This window comes from Stenella coeruleoalba (assembly GCF_951394435.1).
Source record: "Stenella coeruleoalba genome assembly, chromosome: 13".
Lineage (NCBI taxonomy): Eukaryota > Metazoa > Chordata > Mammalia > Artiodactyla > Delphinidae > Stenella > Stenella coeruleoalba.
This window is the reverse complement of record NC_137159.1, coordinates 82,645,884-82,666,115: the sequence shown is the minus strand read 5'-3', so window position 1 is coordinate 82,666,115 and position 20,232 is coordinate 82,645,884. Positions and strand designations below refer to the sequence as shown.

The 20,232-nt window shown below is 55.0% G+C and overlaps 1 protein-coding gene across 1 annotated transcript in view; it reads left to right on the top strand.

The window, feature by feature from the left end:
* The window catches only part of HPCAL1 (hippocalcin like 1), a 111,939-nt gene extending 91,977 nt beyond the window's left edge, over window positions 1–19,962 (top strand). The window contains exons 3-5 of the mRNA XM_079940350.1: window positions 13,723–14,118; window positions 16,650–16,755; window positions 19,114–19,962. Of these exons, the coding sequence (XP_079796476.1) occupies window positions 13,741–14,118; window positions 16,650–16,755; window positions 19,114–19,211 (582 nt within the window). The 5' untranslated portion in view covers window positions 13,723–13,740 and the 3' untranslated portion in view covers window positions 19,212–19,962. The remainder of the gene's footprint in view (window positions 1–13,722; window positions 14,119–16,649; window positions 16,756–19,113) is intronic.
* Window positions 19,963–20,232: the final 270 nt, after the last annotated feature.

Below are 20,232 nucleotides of genomic sequence, written 5' to 3'. Positions count from 1 at the left end.
GAGACCTGTGACCTACCCAAGCTCGCCCAGGCCTCCCGAGTCTGCCCTGATGGGGGGACGTCGGCGGCTGTGCTAATAACTGATTCCTTCTGCTCACTGCAAGCGCCCGTCATCTACCTCACAGCTCTCTGCCATTCCAGTCCTTACCCTTTGCCTGAAAAAGGGTATTTTTTCAGGTATTTTTTGACTCAGACTTTACCCAAAGCGCAGAGTTCAGATTTGTAACTCGTCTGAATTCCTAGCACTTGATGGTGCCTTTTCCTTCCTTCCCCAGCTGCCTCTCCCTTCCCCAGCCTGCGTTTGTCCTTTTGTTCCTCAGTGTCGTCTACTGCTCTGTATTGCTCCACGCTGTTCTACGCTGTTCACTACTGTTGCGTTGCTAGGCCAGTCATTGCCCAGGAAGGTGCCTGGGGAGGTAGCAGGCCCAGCTGTGCGGCCTGGACGGGTACTTGCTGGCGGTGGTCTTCCCAGAAGCTCGGGCCTGTGAGTGTTTGAAGTGGCGATGCGGCCTGGGCTCCCCGTCCATCTCCCCGGCATTGTTCTTCCAGCCACACCGCACATGTTCACACCCTCACGCCGCGTAGAACGCCGACTTCTCCTGGAATGCTGTTCCGACCCTTCTCCACTGGGTGGACGTTCCCCGGATGGCAGCTTGGAGGCCCACTCGCCCCTCTGCCCCTGCAGAGCCCGGCTGCGGCACGGCTCACGTGTCCCGTCTTCAGGTCCTGCTGGTGCATAAAGTATCTGCGAGTTCAGTAGGTGCATAAAATAGAGGTGGCACGAGGGCAGGAATGATAAGCACGGCCCATACTGTTTTCTCTGAGATAGTTGAATTCGCAGGAGTGAAATCCCACTCATTCCGTATGCTGTCGTGTAGGAAAGGCCCTCACCCCGAGAGCACTGCCAGCCCCACCACCACACCTGAGTCTGATTTCCGTCCCAGTACCAGCAGCCAGAGAACAGACCGAGGCTTTCAGACAGTCAGTGGTGGGGCCACCCCAGTGTGGAGGAAAGGGGCGCGCTGTGTGTGGGATGGGCATGGTGTGTGTGTGATGTGCGCAGGGCGTGATGCGTGGTATGTTGTGGTGTGTGTGTGATGTGTGCGGTGTATATGGATGGTGTGTCTATGGGTATTGTGTGTGTGTGTGAGGTGTATGTGGTGTGTGCAGTACGGTGTGTGTGTGCACAGGTGTGTCACAGGCCCACCGAGAGTTGCTCTGTCCAGCACAGATCTGAGCGGCCGGCCTCGCGGGAGCACAGGGGTTGCTCTGGGCTTATTCTCCTTCAGTATCTGCGAAGTTCCCTGTCCTTCAGGGAGCCTGTCCCGTGGTAAACAGGATCCTCGTGCCCGTTCCAGTGGACCTGAACCAGTTAGAAGCCCCAGGACACCTTGCTGTTGGAGAGAGCCCTTCACCTCCTCGGGATGGGGGTTCGTGGTGTCCCCGTCGCTCTGATCCCCGGGGCCTCAGGCTGGAGCCGGACTTGCCTTGGGCAGTGTGAGCCCAAGGCTCTGCCGCTGTTGAGGGACTGGGTTCCTCCCATCCTTTTCCCTCATTTTCTCTTTGAAGAGCAGGAGTTGGAGTTTCACTGGCCCTGCCCCCGCTGGATGTACTGAGCCGCCGGGATCCCAGGCCCTCTGCCCACCCGGGTGTGCGGCCCAGGGTTTAATACCACCGTGTCGGGCATGCAAGGGAGAGGGTCGGCCGGAGAGTGCGGGACCGCCTGCAGCCTGCAGCGTCGCAGCCTGGCTCTGTCTGATGCTGTGATTGAGCTCATCTAGCCCATCACGCATGTCTTTTATCATAAAAGCTGTGATTTAACCTCCGTATATTTGTCTGATGCTTAAATTTGTCAAAGCCTTTCACAGCCTTCATTTCCCTTTATCCTCACAACTACACTGTGAAACCAACGGGTTGGGACCATTATTCCCATCCACTGCCAAAGAAACTGAGGCCCAGAGAAGCCCAGAGACAGCCAAGACCAAAAGGCTGGAGAAGTGGGTCCTGGGAGGAGACTCAGGCCATTTACCAGTGGGGGTCCCTCCTGTACACAGTCCCCATCCCGACTGCAGCCCCCGAGGCTGGCATTCGGTGCCCTTTACAGAGGAGCATCAGAGCCTTAGCCTGGAGCCTTGAGACGGGGGACTGCCTGCCTGACTGAAGCCCGGAGAGCGGCCCCCCCCATGCCTCCCGAGAGCTGCCTGTCCAGCCACTGCATGCTGGGTGCTGGCCCACCGGCTGGGCCTCTCCTGCTCCGTTCCTCTCCTGCTGGGAGGACGTTGCCTCGGGGAAAGACAGCGGCTCACATCCCGGCCGGGAGCATCAGAGTGGAATTGTAGGCTCACTCTGCCGCCTGCCTGCGGGTCTTTCCCACGCGGGCTTGGTCTGCGTGAGTCACTCCGCAGCCAGCCGGGCCCAAGCAGCCAGGAGGAATTTACTCCAAGATGTGCAGGGGCCGGTGTCCCAAACCTCCATGCGCAACAAGCCAGCTGAGGTGGTGGCCCCTCTGCCAGCTCTGTGCCCCCCAGGGATGACCGAAGGGGGAGCAGATCTATGGTGGGCTGGGAGTGGAGGGAGTGGCTTCTGAAATCTCACACCGGTTGCTGTCTTCAGCCCACGGTGTCCAGCCTGCCGTGGCCTCTTAGGTTTCCTTCAAAAGAGCAGTCAGCCTGCGGCCGGCTCTGCGTCCCTGAGGTGGTGCTGTGTGACTCATATGTTCGTTAGTTTCAACCTCGGAGCTTTTATCGTTCCCTGGAACAGCGGTAGCGTCCCGAGTCCTGGACTAGATTCATTCTGAGCGTTTTCCTGGGGCATGGGCTCTTTCTGGGGAGGGTTGGGGGGCGTCAGCCCATCCTGTTGCTCCCCTTGACCATCTCCTCTGCAATCGGCGTTGCGTTTCTGGCGTCCTTCTGCAGTCATGCTCAGTGCTCACGTCCCAGCCTCTGTGGCCCTGGCTGGGTTCTCTCTGGGCCTCCTTGCCCTGGCACACGCCTTTGTCCGCCCACCTGGAGAACTCTTGAGCCCTTAAGCCTGGCTCAGACCTGCGCTGTCAGACCTCCCAGCCGTCTCACGGGGGACAGGCCAGCTCGGCTCCGGCACTCCTGGAACCTCGTAAGTCAGCCTCGTTCTACACGTTACCCGTATCGTGGTTGTGCTGGGGGCACCTGAGAAGGGTCTCTGCGTCTTGTTCATCCAGGTGTTTCCATGCCCGGCTCAGAGTGGGCCTCGGGAACATTTGTGGGCAAAAGGGAACAAATGTCCCTCCCCACTCCAGCCTGGCATTTGGGGCTGTGCCACCGTAAGCGTCAAATTTGCCTTCAAAGCAAAAGGCACTAAGGCGCCAGGTGGGGCAGAGGGAGACCCAGGCTCTGGGGCCAGGACCGCACACCTGGATGCCCACCTGGCTCGCTCAGGCCCACCTCTCGCCAGGCGCTGCTGGCCCCGCTCCTGGCCTGGCATCCAGCACCCTCTGTAGAAACATGGGACTCACCTATGGCTGGACATGCATGGAAATTTCAGCATTAGGAAAAATCACGTGGTCTTGGTTTCGGTCCTGCCTCGAGTCCTTTTCCTGTTGCATCATCAGAGTCTGTCGAGAGAAGCTCATCCTCTCGGGCATTTCCCCTTCCTTTCCCTGTCTTGTTCTTCCCCCAGAGGCTCCTTTACGTCTGACCCACTAACCTGCCTTCCTCCACTGGGAAAGCAGTTCAGAGCGCTCGTCCCCTGAAGATTCCAGTAGCAGTGACCTTGGCTCTAGGGTGAGGCTGCACCACTCAACTGAGAGATCCCAGCTGGAGGGCAGAGTGAGCCCCCGTGGCGGAGGACCACAGAGCTGGGGGTGTGTTCACTGCAGGAGGGAGGAGATGGTACCAGTTTGGTGAACGGACCTCTACTCTGCTGTAGCTGGTCCTGTGCCGATAAATGGAACTTTCCAGAACACCAAGTCTGAATTACAGAATGTCCCTTCCTGGAGCTTCAAACCCGAGCAAGAGAGCACTTTGTCATCCTAATCCCTGATGTTGCTTCCCGTTTTCCTGTTACTGGAAGAGTCCCAAACTGTTAGAACAAGAGGGTCCTAGAAGAAACCCATTCACTTGTTCATCTGTTCCTTCATTCGGACACTGCGCTAAGCCCTTGGACACGCAACCGTTATTCAGATATTTTTACTGAGCCTAGTTGTGTGCCAGGCCCTGTTCTGGGCAGTGTGGGGATGTAATGGTGAGCAAAAGCAGGGAGTCAACCATGTATCAGTACAGGAACGGCCACGGAAAGGGGGCAGGGTAAGGGCGGGTAAGCAGCATCCGCTGCTTGAGATGGGCTCTTTGGAGGAGGTACCGCCAAGAAGACTCGAGCAAAGATGTGAACATTGAGGGAGTGCAATTTGCAGGTACTGAGGGGGAGGGCAGACAGGTGGAGGGAACTGCAAATGCAAAGGCCTTGGGGCTGGAACAGGCTAGCAGGTTCTCCTACTAGCATGAGTGAGGTATCCTCTTTCCTAAAGGATCTCACAGTCTAATGAGCGAAAAACATTAGTAAACGATGTACTAAAAGTTGAGGTCATAATAGAAATAAGTTTAAAAATGGTATTGGAATGCAAAAGGAAGAGCAACTGTAGAGGGGTTAGGAAATGCATCCGTGAGTAGGTGACATTTGACCTGGGCTTTGGTGGATGAGTAGGAGTTTGCTGGGTGGCTGAGAGGAGCAGCCACATGGTTGACCTGGTGATTTCAGGCACAAAGTATTCAGGGAAAGCTACCTACAGTTCCTATTCCTGTTGTGTTAGCGGTTTCTGCAAGGGAAAGAACATCCTCTCCTCTCGGGGACTTTCCTTTCCTTTTCTCCACCTCTTCCTTTTCCCCTGCCTCATTTAGGGCATGTCAACCTCAGGAAAGTGGAAGGAGAGGATGGCTCAAGATAAGGAGGAGATTTCTCTGCCTTGCTTGGCCAGCCTGCCTCTTTCCTTCCTTCTCCCTTCCTCTCTCTTTTCCTCTCCTCCCTCCCTCCCTCCTTCCATCCTTTTATATATTTTTAAAGCTTTGGGGAGTCGTGGGGTTTTAAACTGCTGGGGTGGGTACAGAAGTCAGCAGGACTTTCAGTTGGATTTTCTCAGCCATGGTCATTGCCTGGAGCCCATCCAGCATGTGGCTCCCCGAGGTACGTGGGCTGAATTTGGATCCAGGTACACCCAGTAGCCACCGGCTCCAGAGGTGTTACTGATCCCCTCTTGCCCTAGATCTCACCTGGGGCTTTTGTGTTCTCCCTCAGAAGAGGAGGAGGGACACCCCCTTTCTGCAGCCCCTCCCCCTGGCCTTACACCTTAGCCAGGACCAGACCTGGGTCTTCATTGCAGCTGGCCTCTGGCAAAGTTCTTGAAGCTGCTGAAAATAGAAACCTGTGGGACTCGCATGTAATTATGAAAGGCAAACACCCTTATCTTTCACTCAAGGGCACCAAGGAGTGAAATAAACACAGGCCACCTCTCCCAGCTGGCTCGCAGTTAGCAGTGGGTCTGTAAACAGGACGCTAAGGAACTTGGTAGCCCCCTAAACCGCGCCCCAAGGATCTACCCAGTGCTGAGCAACCACTAGATAGACAACGCAAGTCACCTACATATGTAATTTTAACTTTTCTGGTAACCCCCTTAAAAAGGTAAAAAGAAACAGATGAGATTAGTGTTACCAAAACGATTAATCTACTGTATCTCAAATGTTATCATTTATCATTTCACATGTAATCAGGATAGAAAAATTATTTTTAATTAATTAATTGATTTTTGGCTGCGTTGGGTCTTTGTTGCTGCGCGCGGGCTTTCTCTAGTTGCAACGAGCAGGAGCTACTCTTTGTTGTGGTGTGTGGTCTTCTCATTGCCGTGGCTTCTCTTGTTGTGGAGCACGGGCTCTAGGCCTGCGGGCTTGCTCAGTAGTTGTGGCTCGTGGGCTCTAGAGAAAAGGCTCAGTAGTTGTGGCGCACGGGCTTAGTTGCTCTGTGGCATGTGGGATCTTCCCGGACCAGGGCTCAAACCCATGTCCCCTGCCTTGGCAGGCGGATTCTTAACCACTGCGCCACCAGGGAAGTCCCGAAAAATTATTAATGAGATATTTTTTCCCTGTATTAAGTCTTCAAAATCCAGTGAGAATTTTACGCCTAGGGCACTTACATGAATTCAGATCAGCCACATTTTTTTTTTTTTTTTTTTTTTTTTTTTTTGCGGTACACGAGCCTCTCCCGTTGCGGAGCACAGACTCCGGACGCGCAGGCTCAGCGGCCATGGCTCACGGGCCCAGCCGCTCTGCGGCACGTGGGATCTTCCTGGTCCGGGACACGAACCCGCGTCCCCTGTATCGGCAGGCGGACCCTCAACCACTGCGCCACCAGGGAAGCCCCAGATCGGCCACATTTTAAGTGCTCAATAGCCACTGTGGTTACTATATTGGACAAATACAGCTTATAGATGGAAAAACTGAGGCACCAGCGAGGTGGAGGGGGCGTGGTAGGGGCGGGGTCAGAAAGCTGGGAGGCGGGGTCTCCAGCTCAAGTCCTGGGGAGCCTGCCCGACTGCGCCCTCTAGCGTCCACCCAACCGCACTGCAGCCGGAGCCACTCCTGCACCGGGTCCTGGCAGTTGTCGCAGACCTCTCAGGACAGGACTGGCCCCTCCTCAGAGCAGCTGCACTAGAAGCCCAGGCAGCAGGCGGCTTGCTTCCCACCTGCATACTGGGAGGAAAGAAGGACACAAATGCAGTGAGCCTCTTTTCCCTCTAAGACCCGGGCTCAGCCACAGGAGGAGCGTTTGTCCATGAGTCATCAGGAGAAAGACCCAGGGCTGCTGCTGCATGAGAAACAACACATACCGCCAGTTTTTCTCCTGCCCCTCCCGCCCCCCGTACCCCACCCCGCCCACCGTATCCTGTTCTGCCGGACAGAACAAGCACTGTCTCAAATGAGCCCTCCAGTCCCTTGAAGTGCAAATTCACTGCAGCCGCCCCTCCAGCCTTTGGCCTTTTATGAGGAGTTGGTTCCTCCCACCTCTCCCATCATCTTCCCCCCAAGTGTTTCTAAGTCTGGTTGGCCCAGCAAGCTTTGGAGATCTGAGGTGATGAAAGCGTTTTAGAGCAATGGGATGAAATGTCTACCCACGCCGGCAGCAGGCGTTGAGCTGTGATTAATGGGACATGAGCGCCCTCGGTTCCAGGAGGCGGGCAGCTGATAGGAACGACGCCATTAAAAAGGCTTTAATTTGCAGGCAATACAGACTTTGGGTTAAATATTTTCATAGGGCTCCCCAGTTACATGTTTACTTTTTTTTTCTTTACAATTTAACACATTAAGAACAGTAACAGAGTAACTGAGGACCACAGAGATGGCTGTTAGCGCTACATTAACTCCCTCCCCCATTTTTCCATTACTGTGAATTAAAACATCGTCTTCGATGCCCTCAGAAGGGTGTTGTTTGTCTGATCCAACCCCTGCTTGGTCGTGAAGCTTTTTAAGCCCAGTAAGAGATGGCTCTGACCCTGAATCAGTTGTCCTCCCCTGGCACATCCGTTCTTTACCCCATCTTTCACTGTAGATGAAAGTAAGATTTTCCAGTAAATGAAAGCTGGGGTGTTTGCCTGATGACAGGGCCAGGGGGCCATTTCTGCTGGGAAGTGGGAGTGGTGGCTTTGTCTTTGCAGAAAGGCTTGCATTTTGTGAGCCATCTTTCCAGCCAGCTGGTCGTCAGTAAGGTTGGTTCATTGGCTTAATTAGTGACAGAGGGGTCACTGGGGTGCAGCGTTCCTCCATCCACCATGTTCCCTTGAGGCTGCCTGCTTCAGGCCAAGAGCCTCTGGGACAGAGTGCTGAAATGAGGTTCTTTAGAAATATTTCACCCGAGCCTTTGGAAAGCACACGCAGGCTGATCCAGGAGGTGATGGGGAGTGCCGGGGGGGGGGCTTTATGTGACATTCACGGGCCCCACTTCACAGTGGGAAGACCGTCTTGTGAAACTGTCTGGTGAGAAGTTTAATGGCGAGGAGACAGAGGAGGTGGTCGCCAGCTGGAAGCCCCGCCTGTCACAGACAATCTCATGCCTCGCAGAAGCCTCAGTTCTTCGTCTCTAAGTCAGAGATGATGGAGATGCCCTTGCTCCCAGTCCGGTCAAGCGTGACCCCCGCCTGCAGGGCCTGGAACCTGCCGTGTGCGCCCTAGAGGTGGCCGGTGGGAGTCGAGCCTCCCGTGGCTCTTAAAGTCCTTGTCATTCAGTTTGGATTCCGCGTGCCACCTTCCTAGGCAGACTGCCTCCGCTCCACGTGGGAATGAAGGATTCCTCCTCGGAGCTTGGACCTTCCCCCTCCTTCGTGTCACTTACTATGCCCCATCCGTATGCCGTAAGCAGCCTGCAGTGAGAGCCAGGACCTTCGTCCCCAGGCATTCAGGGGACCCAGGGGACTGGAGTACAGTGCGCACAGCCTGTGCACCCAGCCTGGAGCCAGACCCAGAGGACGCGCCGAGGGCAAGGGTGGCCTGCACTCCTGGGCTGAGGTTTTTGGGGGCAGAGCAGCGGCTAGTGGGCACATGTGCGCCACAAGCATGTGCACAATTACTCAGGTGCGGGATGTGATGAGCCACACGGGATTGGTAGACAACCAGTTTCCGGATTCTCTCAGGGGATGCCGTACCGCCTTCCCTGACTCCATTGCCTTTCTTGGGGGGGGGGGGTCAGCCCTTGTGATGAGAGCCTTCTGCATCTCAATAGGGACACAGGATTCTTCGACCTGGGACCTCCAGGCCCAGGGGTCCTAGACCATCAGACCGCAGAGGGGCCCAAAGAACACTGTGGTCCTTATACCGCTTGCCACCCACCCCCACCCCCGGTTTTACAATTTGTGGTAAAATGTACATGACATGAAACTGACCATCTTGGCCATTTGTACGCGTACAGTTCGGTTGTGTTAAGCACATTCACACTGTTGTGCAGCCAGCACTCTCCAGAACTCTCTTCCTCTAAATTCAGCTTGGGCTCTTAGGGAATTTCTACAAACAGAAGCCCAGTCCCCAACTCTGGATTCTTCCCTGGTACCCCAGGACGGCTTCGACATCCTTGGAGTTGTCTTGAACTTTCTGTAGCAAAATTAATGTTACCGACTTTTAAAACGGTAATGCTATAAGTCAGCCCTTTAATTCAGCTGACTGGGTGTGGTCAAGAAATCAAAGCAGAGGTGGGTACCCTACTTGAAAGCTGTGGGGTCTCCCTAAAGGACACTGGAAAATCAGTGATGGATTCCTGCAACATCATCCTCAAGCACGTGGTCTCCCATCAGCCCTGATTCTGACGGCCCCAGACTTTACTAACTCAACCTTCAAGACAGTGGCAGGAAAACATGATTTTCCACCCACGATTTCTTGACAGTTTTCCCCCAGAGTAAAACTTACCTTTTTTGCTTCCTGGACCCATCCCTCAATTTCTCCCAGCCTTGCTTTTCCTCTCTGTACAGCTGGGAATGCCAGGCCGGCCCTACCCATCTCGCAGGGTTCAGGGTTGATTGTAGAGCTCTGTGGTCAAGCTCAAATGGACTCCTGGTCACATCCCAGCTCCAGCAGCTGTGGGACCCTGGGAAAGTTACTTGACACCCCCGGGCCCCAGTTTCACCATCTGTGAAACGGTCTGCACAGTGCCTGGCACAGCTTGGTGAATTGTGGCTGCAGTGGGGGGCTTTGATGCTAAAATGGACCAGTGTGAGTGACTCGCCTGCATCCTACATGCTCTGGCCTTGATGAGCTCTCAAAGGCAGGACCCAGGCCTGATATGTCTGTCCCAGAGTCCTACCTTCTCCCCTCTCCCCATCCCGTGAGCCCCCAGAACTCTCAGGAACTCCTTTGCATTGCATCCCCCAAAGGGGAGCACACCCAGGCTCTGCTGGAAGGCCAGCTTTACCAGAAACCACCCTGCCTCAGAGTTAGCAGGTGTCTGTGTGTGTGTTTACACAACCAGTACCAGCACTGCAGCGGGAAGGCCCCCTCAACCAACACAGATGTCTGTTGTGCGCCCGGCCCAGGGCGCCGCTGGGGTTCTGCAGCCCCACGCGCCTGCCTGCGGGGACACGCGAGAAGGGCTGGGAAAGCGGAAGCCTCCCGGGCGGACCTCAGAGGCCTCGGCTGTCACCTTCCAGTGGTTGTGTTGACCGTATTTGTCATGCTCCCTGGTATGGTCCCTTCCTTCCCAGAAACATTCGTTACATTGGGTGGAGGAGGTGTTAGGAGTCGGCACTTCCGTGGGATCAGAAACAACACAAATCAGAGACGCATTCTGAGGCCAGTTGATACCATTGTTCTGAGCGGTGGTTTGGTCTTCACTGAGGTGAACGGATTCTAAAAGGACCGACTGTGCGAATTCCCTGGTGGTCCAGTGGTTAGGACTCAGCACTTTCACTACCCAGGCCTGGGCTCGGTCCCTGCTCAGGGAAGTAAAATCCTGCAAGCCATGCGGCGCAGCAAATAAAAAAAAAAAAAAAAAAAAAAAAAAAAGAAGATGTAGAAGGACCAACCCGGAGCTCTCAGAGCCCAGAGCTTCACAGAAGGTGGGTTGTTTCCACAATGAAAAGTGCAGGAATGCTAATCGGGAAAAGGCTGTATCATTAACTATTGAAGGCGGCCGGGAAGGCCATGTTCATGACCAGGGTGCCCTTCCCTGGACCAGCCTCCCCTGGCTGCCCCCGGCAAGATGTGGGAGGGGGCCAGACGACCTGGTCCGAGGGCTGGCTTTGCCTCCAGAGCCTTCGGGTCTGTTTCCTCCCTGGTGAAGTGGGACTAATACAGGCAAGGTGTCTGATAAAAACAAAAGTGTCCCACAGTCTGTGGACCTTCTGATTGTCCCCGATGCTGGCAGATCAGGAGTTAAAGCTTTGGGAACCTCACGGTGCCTGGCACGGGGCTCTGCCTCACGGATGCTGATGCCACACGGTACCAGGTCAGTTCTCGGGGCAGCTGTCTTAGGGCCCCAGAACTGCTGCATCAAAGCACCACAGACTGGACAGCTTCAAAAACAGACATTTATTCTCTCTCGCTTCTGCAGACAGCAAGTCCAAGATCAAGGTGTCGGCTGGTTTGGCTCCTTCCGAGGCCTCTCTCCTTGGCCTGAAGACGGCCACCTTCTCCCCGTGTCCGCACATGGTCTTCCCTCTGTGTGTCTGTGTCCCAAGCTTCTCTTTCAAGGGTACCAGTCAGATTGGATTAGGCCTCACCCGTATGACCTCATTTATCTTAATTACCTCTTCAAGGGCCCTGTCGCCAAATACAGCCACATTCTGAGGTCCCAGGGTTAGGACTTCAGCGTGTGAATTTGGGGGGGACAGTTCAGTCCACGACAGCAGCTGGCCCGCTCTGCCCACCCCTACGGACACGTGGGCACACGCTGCTGGAAAAAGGGCCTCAGGTCTCAGCTGAAGGAGTGAGGAGCGAGGAGGGGCAGATGTGGTGAAACCCTCCGCATTGCAGCCCCTTCTGCTCCTGGATGCTGCCTTTGAAGCATGAGATGGGAAGTTGAAGGGGAGACACCTAAGACAAACTGCTCCTCTCCACACCCTCCAGACACTGGCTGGGAGACTTTCACAGTTAAGAGGAGTGTGGAAAATACAAAGCCTTGAGAGGAGCTGAACTGAGTAGAGGACTGAAGATTAGCCTTTTTAGTGCAGGAAATGCGGAGGTGGAAGTGTGCGGTCTGCGGGGTGTCTTAAGTCAAGTCTGGGGGCCCTGGGGCGGGCGAGTGGGGCTGCTGGGGGCCATTGGAAACTGACAACCAAGTTACTTAGAGATTCGCTGGTTTCCACTTATTAGGATCAACCTATAGGTAAAGCAGAAAGTAGAGACTGTAAACCTTGACGATGTACAAATAGTGGTTCCCACGCAAGACAGGAGCTGATGTGGAAGGAAGGTGGAGAGGTTAGGGAAGGAGAAGGGAATCAGTAGCTTGATCGTACAGAGAGAGAGAGGTCCGGGTCAAGTTGCTCAAGCAAGAAATAGAGGATTCTTGTGTGTTTATTTTTTTGAATTAAAAAAATACACAGAGTTCAACATTTGAAATTACAGAAAGATTTATACTAAAAAGTCTACGGTTGTATAAAAAATAAAATAAAAAAATATATATGATAATAAAAACTGAAAGCAATGGTAGAGGGATATTTATTCAAAGAAAATATGTTTGTTGTAAAAGAATAAATGATCCAAAGAACATTAAAAAAAATCAACTATACTTCAATGAAAACTAAACTAAAAAAAAAGTCTCCGTTTGACCCTTGTCTATCAGCCGTCTCTCTTTCTGTAGCCAGTGTTATCATTTCCCAAGAAGTCATTCCAAACATACAAGCGCGCACATATATTTTCTTTGTTTTTTCTTCCACAAACAGTAGCAAAACTCTATGTGCTGTTCTACACCTTTTCTTTTCACTTAAAAACAGATCTTGATGATTATTTCACATCAGTTAGTAATACAGACGCCTGCGTTGTTTATTATTACAGACAACGTGCAGGAATTGGCCGTGTACACAGGCTATTGGCACGGGTGGGAGCATCTTTAGATTTGTTCCTAGCAGTGGGGTTGCTGCGTCGAAGGGAACGTGTTTGTAATTTTGAAAGATATTCCCAAATCCCCCTACCTGGGGGTTAGAAAAGGAACTTTTCTATCATTTAAATGTGTATCAATTTAAATTTCATATAATTTCAAGTCATAAAGATAACAAGTAAAAACAATGATATATATGTATGAAACTAATAACATCTGGGAGGAGACAAAGAAGTAAAAGGAGGTGCCAGGGAAGATACGTGAAGTACACGGATTATATTTAGTGATGGGGATTCGCTACTTAATGTTTAGCATTTATAAATGTGAAGAAGCAGTTCAGGGTGGTTACCTCTGGGACGAGGGTGGAAAACCTTTTGTTTTTATTTTCTATTCTATATGCTTCAAAAATGAGTAAGCCACGTACTAGTGTTACTGTGAAAAATCAGAAAATAAAGTGAGGTGGCGAGGTGAAAGCTGTATTAATGTCTAGTAGGAGTATCAGCCCAGGGTCAGTCTTATGGATGGGTCTTATGGAAAACCTCGTTGGGGAGCACGCTTCTGCACGCCCGCAGGTGCCTGAGACTTGACTACGAACCTTAGAGACATTCATGTACTCTTGGTGCTAATTCTAGATCCACCCCTGCCCCCCACTCCCAACCAGAGGGCTTCTCAGAGGCAAAAACAAACAAGAGGGACTCCTTAAAAGCTTCTGGACGCCTGTTCTAAGGATAAAATCAGAACATGGTGCCCGAACAAGAAAAGAACTGCTCAGAACACAGGGCGTGGGGTGCAGTCAGCGTGACAGTTTTGCCGGAAGCTGATGAGGGTGGTGAGAGTAAGGGTTTCATCCTCCAATCTTGTACAGCCCCTGCTGGGCACTTGATTTCAAGTTGTTTCCACCTTTCCACATTCTGGAAGTCAGGATGTGCCTTGCAGCGCGAGGTGGCCTGTCCTGACTCCACCGGCGCCTCCTGGCCTTCCTGGTGGTACATAGACCGAGGGCCCGCCTCCCCGCAGGGGTCCTAGGAGGGCTGGGGCACTGCATCGCGGGGAGGGCCGGAGGCGGGCCTCTCCAGCCCTTGGTGCGGGACACGCGGGGGACGTTTCTCCGCGCCGCTCGGTGGCTGTAGGCTGCGGGGCGCCCTCCCCCGCCCTGATGGCGCCAGCCCGGGCCCCTGTCTTGCAGGTGTCGCCGCCGGCCGCCATGGGCAAGCAGAACAGCAAGCTGCGGCCCGAGGTGCTGCAGGACCTGCGGGAGAACACGGAGTTCACGGACCACGAGCTGCAGGAGTGGTACAAGGGCTTCCTCAAGGACTGCCCCACCGGCCACCTGACCGTGGACGAGTTCAAGAAGATCTACGCCAACTTCTTCCCCTACGGCGACGCTTCCAAGTTCGCAGAGCACGTCTTCCGCACCTTCGACACCAACGGCGACGGCACCATCGACTTCCGGGAGTTCATCATCGCGCTGAGCGTGACCTCGCGGGGCAAGCTGGAGCAGAAGCTCAAGTGGGCCTTCAGCATGTACGACCTGGACGGCAACGGCTACATCAGCCGCAGCGAGATGCTGGAGATCGTGCAGGTGCGCCCCGGAGAGGGAGGGGCTGGCGGAGCGCGCCCGCGGGGTGGGGGGGTGGGGTGGGGGCGGGGTCCCCCGAGGCCCCACCCACTCCGGACAGCGCTCCTGTCCTCCCCGCGCCTTCAGCCCTTCGCAGCTAGATGGCTGCCAGCCCCTCCCTCGTGCACTTTTGAAAGTGACGAGTTGTTTCCGGACTGGCGGGTCCTTGCAGATAGTGATGAGAAGAGCCATAGTTTACTGATCACTGGTCACCCATCAGGCCTGGCCTAAGCCCTTTGATGAGTTGTGGCCTTCCCGACCCTGGCGGGGCGGGGGTGGGGTGGGCGGAGCCGGGGATGGAGGTGTCATTCTCTGCATTTCACAAAATGTGAGGCTGGGTGGGGGACTGTGATTTCCAGAGAGTTAACAGAGCTGAGCTATAGTAATTCAGAGAGAATTCCAGTAATTGAGAGGACCCTTGACACTTACAGAAGCCACCTGCCAAGACCTGTTCAAGTCCCCGTGTCTGAGAATAAAAGAACAAACAGTTTGGCATGTCCCCAGGAAGGTGCAGTTGTAAAGCAAAACTGAAACATTAGCGGCCACAGAATAAGCTCTGGTACAGAAAGCACTTCAGAGACCTCTTTGCCTCGACTCCAGCCAGCAGCTCTGGCAGGGGAAGCTGTTTTCCAGAAAGAAACCGTGTTTTGTTCACTTCCCCAGCTTCCTAGGTGTGTGGTAGAGAGGCACAGAGCTGCCGCTGCCTGGGTGCCTCCCTGCACTCCCACTCCTGGAGCCTGGGAAGTTCAGTTCTAGAATTCCTCAGAGGAGATGTCCTCTACATGGAAGGAACTTCCGGGCTAAGCCACAAACAGAGGGTATCAAACTCATGAACTCCTAGACCAGCAGCAAGTGGCCTGAGGAGCGACCAACCTATTTCCCAAACAGGTGGTTTTCGCACAGTGAGAATAAATCAGCACAGGTTCAGGGCACTCTGCTTCAGCTGTCGCTCCTGGCTCTTGGTGACAAGCGGTGGTAGAAGGAAGAGATCTCCTTCTCAGGAATCACCTGTCCCGGCCCACAAGCTGGCCCGTTCGCTTCCCTGGCCCTGTCCAAGCAGACTGGCCCGGCCGAGACTTAGAGACACAGCAGGACAGCGAGGGGCCCCATGCCTGTCCGAACGGGGTCTGGCTGCTAGGCCCCCAGACCAAGTGCCCCAACCCTGAGACCCTTCGCGTGGCTCCCGCAGGCGGCTTGGCCTGCTGAGCGGCGCGCCCGGCCGCCACTCCATCGTCAGAACGGACTGGGCTCTACGTGCTTCAGAGCCCACCAGAGGCCGGGGAGGGTCTTTGCTCTGCCTCCTCTGCACTTGAACAAGTGCCTGCCCCTCTTAGGAGGGGTTTTTGTCTCAAGAGGCCCTGAAAGACACACTGGCCATGCTGTGAGGCCTGGCCACCTCCACCCTCCTCAGAGAGAGTGTAACAGATACCAGCAGCCTCACTTGGGATCATTCCTTTTTGGTTTTGTTTTGTAAACCTACATTTTTTTTTTTTTTTTTTTTTTTCCGGTACACGGGCCTCTCACTCTTGTGGCCTCTCCCGCTGCGGAGCACAGGCTCCGGACGCGCAGGCTCAGTGGCCATGGCTCACGGGCCCAGCCGCTCCGCGGCACGTGGGATCTTCCCAGACCGGGGCACGAACCCGCGTCCCCTGCGTCGGCAGGCGGACTCTCAACCACTGTGCCACCAGGGAAGCCCATAAACCTGCTTTTTAACATGCTACAACTCTCAGACTTCTGCTGTCCTTGGTGTGTTGTTTCAGGAATGAGACTCTCAGTCAAGCCATCTCCGCACAGAAACCCACAGTGGCACAGCCCCTCCCCCTCGCGAGTTACTCTGATGAGCTGCTGGTCACTGGGCTCATCATGCCCCCTGGACACACACACACACACACACACACACACACACACACCACAACACTGGGCCGGGCCACTTGGACAGAGACACACAGAAACGGCTGGCAATGGTGCTGAGCCCTTGGATGGCAGTGTCCTGGGGTTCTCGGTCCTGCTGGAGAGACCCATCTGCCCTGGCGCTGGCCTTTCTGGGCCTAGTTATGTGGCTTTCCCTGTGGGCTGTCTTTTTTGCTTCTAACTCAGGTACAGCAATCCCATAGTCAAATGTTTGTGGCTACGTGTGCTGAGCGATGGGCTGTGCACGTATGCGCCTGTGTCACCACGACCCTCTGTGAGTTAGAGAGCATTCCCAGCGCCCCAGAGGGCCTGGGAACTGTCCCGCCTCCCGCCCCCGCAGACACCCCAGGCTCATAGCTGTCAAAGTGGGTTGTTTGGCCTGTTCTTGAACGTCACGTAAGTGAGTCGGCCTTCCTTCTGCTCACATGCTGTCTGTGACATGCCTCCACAGTATTGGGAGTAGCAGGGAACTTTCCAGCTGGGGAAGGGTCCTGAGGCTGTGAGCATCCTGACCTCTTGTCCTGCTGTCCACCCAGGGACACCCTGGAACCTCTGAGCACATGTGTCTGTGTCCCCCTTTGCAGGCTATATACAAAATGGTGTCCTCCGTGATGAAGATGCCCGAGGATGAGTCCACGCCGGAGAAACGGACGGACAAGATCTTCAGGCAGATGGACACCAACAATGACGGTAGGATCCCTGTGTGTCTGTGCCCCACTGCTGGGAGCAGAGATGTGTTTGGGACCCTTTCCTCCTTCTCTGTTGCTTCTCAGGCCTCACCTGGCCCACCCCTGGCCCTGCCCGGCCAGTGCAGCTGCGCTGAGGGGAGAGCCAGAGTTCGGAGTCGGGGCACCGGGTCAGCATCCTGCCCCATGAGCCATAGTCTGCTTGCTTCTAGAACGGGGAGACTGTAGGCCTGTGGGCGTGTCCCGGGGAGAAGAGGCAGCTGTGCCCTTGGCACCTGGGCCCTGGAGGGGTTGAGATCAAGCCTTCCAGGTGGTGGGGGTCCCTTTGCCCCCCGTCATCCCTCCCCCAAACCTCAGTGGCCCCAGGGACTCTGTCGGGACGTGCTGGCCTGCAGCAGCTCTGCCAGGATCTCTGGGCCTACACCGCAGCAGAAGTGGCGTGTCCAGGAGGGGCGGTGGCGACCATACAGTGAGGACGTGCCCCGTGTTTTCTCTTCTGCATTGGCCGTGAGCTTCTGCAGGGTCCCTGCCGGGGAAGGTAGCTATGAAACTGGATGGATCCGCACCTCTTGCCAGTGTTAAGTGCAGTCCCAGAGTCAGGTCTGATTTGCTTTTGAAGGATAAAGAAATGCAGCATTTAGAAAAGAAAAAGAGAAAGTACCCCCGGGCTGTGCTGGAGATTAAAAATAAGCTAATGTACAGAAAAGTGCTCCTGAACCCTAAAGTGCGGTTTGCAGATGACGCCAAGGACTGAGCCAGCAGGGGGAGGGGGGCAACATGGCTGAAGGCACATCTCTGCAAGGAAACGGTTTCCAAAACACGATCCATCAGACGTAAAACAAGACAGCCTCGTGCCTGGCGTTGCCTTTGGGCCAGTTTAAAACATGTCTTCTGCCTTCCAGAGTAGCAGCACAGGCTTTGGGTTCGACAGACCTGCTCCAACCAATCTTGGCTTTTCTGAGCCTCGGTTTGCTCCTCTGTGAAATGGGGATAATAATTCAGTCGCTTGTGGTTTTGAGGATTCAGTGAGATAGAGCCAGTAGAGCTCTTAGCACAGCGCCTGGCTCTCCCTCCACCCACCTCTGCCCCGACCCCTCAGGGCCCACTCTGGGCACCTTCCCAGGGTGTTTGTGAACTTGGGCCTGTGCCCACCGGGACAGAGCTTCTCCTGTGAACACCGGGATCCGTGCATTCCTGGAGCTCGGAGAGGGGTGGAAGAGGCGATGTTGGAAGAGAGAAGAGTGAAGCTGGGGTGGTCCAGGGCTAGGCCCTCGTCCTCCGGGGACTGCCCCACACCTTCCCTGCCCCCCTAGGAAAGCACAGGTGTCACTGAAGCCCTCTCCTGTGACCTGAGCCTGGCCATGCACCAGGAACACCCTGATGGCTGCAGGACAGACTGTGCTCAGGGACCCCCAGCGCCTTGCCAGCCTCGCTTTCTGCCCGGAGAAGAGGCTGGTGCTTTCAGAAGCTCCTCACCCTGGACGGTCGGAGCCAAGTCCCCACCGACCATATGAATAGTAACAAAGCCCAGTAACCCCTGTCCATCGTCAGAGGGGCCCAGAGATCTTGTCTTCTGCCGAGGGGGTGGCTGCCCCCTCCCTTCCCAATCCGTCCCTTAGCCTGGGGTTGTTTAGTCTCCCTCGGGGCCAGCCTGTCTGCCCCCGCTGCTGGGGACCCACAGGAGGACGTGTCCCTCTCGGCAGTGGGCAAGCAGGAGGTCTCTGCCTGGCTTCCCAGCGGCAGCTAACTAACAGTGCATCCTGCAGGCCAGGCGTGGGCTGACCCCTCAAACACATCCTCCCAATTAACCCTCCCGGTGGCCCTTTGAGATGGGCGTTCCCACGATCCCACCACACAGATGAAGACCCTGGGACGTGGAGAGGTTGGCATTCGCTCTACTGCTGTCCTCTGGGGTAAATGGCTCTATTTCATCGTACAGCTGCAGAGCCTCAGACGCAGAGGCAAGCAGTAGGTCCCCACCCAGGCCTGGCCCTCCCGACCCTGGGTTAGTTCTGGTTTAGAGGCAGGTGTCATGTTCTTTCTGGACAAGGCGCATCTTTCTTAAATAAGGCGTGGGGCTATTTCTAAAAGGGTTTGAATTGCCCCACCAGGCACGGTCTGCTGCCATACTGGGTACGTCCTTTGAGGTGCCCAGTGCTTTGCAATGAGCACTGAAAGCAAAAAAGGTTTTTCCAGAAATGCTCTGGAAGTGTGTGGAGCCTGGACGCGTCTAGCTTCAGGAGGGCTCAAGACTTGGACCAGAGGAGACGTCCCTGACACCGGAGCTGTCCCCATGCTCTCCTAAGGGTGATGAACTGTGAGTACTGGCTAACTCCCGTTTCTCCCGTCCTCCATCCCACAGGCAAATTGTCCCTGGAAGAATTCATTAAAGGTGCCAAGAGCGACCCATCCATCGTCCGGTTGTTACAGTGTGACCCCAGCAGCGCCAGTCAGTTCTAAGGGGTCGGCGTCTGGACAGTGCAGAGAAACACAGGCTTGTCTTGCCGTTTAAGCTTTGCTTGCAAAAGTGGATGCCTCTTCAATCATTCCTGCTCTCCGGGGGCGGCCAGGCAACACGCATCTGCCGGCTTGGTGGCCACGCCTCCCTCCTCACCTGGCCTCCTCCCGCCCCCTCCCCAGTCCCTCCAGGGCGAACTCCCTGGCATGTGGTTATTCCCAGGGCTTACGGTGTCCTGGCTTCTGGGGCACCTCCCTGCCCTTAGGGAGCCCAGAGGACACCCCAAGGATCCCCGTGGGACTTTCTAAGATCGCGCCAAGGCCAGCTGATTGATTTTGTGATCGCAGGGAAAACGGGGACAAGAACAGAGGGAGAGTAGACGGGCAAGCCCTCCCCGTGCATGGCTTCACCCAGCTCGGTTCGTTTTCTCTGACCAAAGCCGCTTGCACGTATATATACTGTGGTCTCCCTTTAATATATAAGTTATACGTATGGTGAAGTGAAATGTAATGTGTAGGTCCTGTATTTAATGCCTCGATTGCCTTTGAAGCGTGGTTCCCTCGTGGCCTGTGATCCCTCCGAGCCTGGTTATTTTGTGGTATTTATGCCCTCAACCTGCCCTTTTCAAAAGGACGTGCATGCGTGCCCAGGGCCGTGGAGACCCTCCCGTCCGCGTAGTGAACGCAGCCTCTCTGTAAGGTTTGTCCTCCCTGTTGATTGGTCTGGCATTTCCTGTATTAAAATGATCAAATAAACGGCACTGTCTGAGTTTTGTGTGGGATCGGGAGGCCCCGTTGTGCCGCCCCGGCCTCCGCGCTCTCCGTGCTCTCCGTGCTCGGCCTCCACGCTCTCCGCGCTCTCCGTGCTGCCGCGGCCTCCGCGCTCTCCAGAACAGGTGCGCTCGGCAGGTCCTGCTGCTCTTTGTAAACCTGGCCCCTTCTGTATCCACGTAGCCGTTACTGTGTCTATAAATCTTGTGCAGACTGTTCTTCAATATCTGCCTCATGCCAAGAAATACTTGTG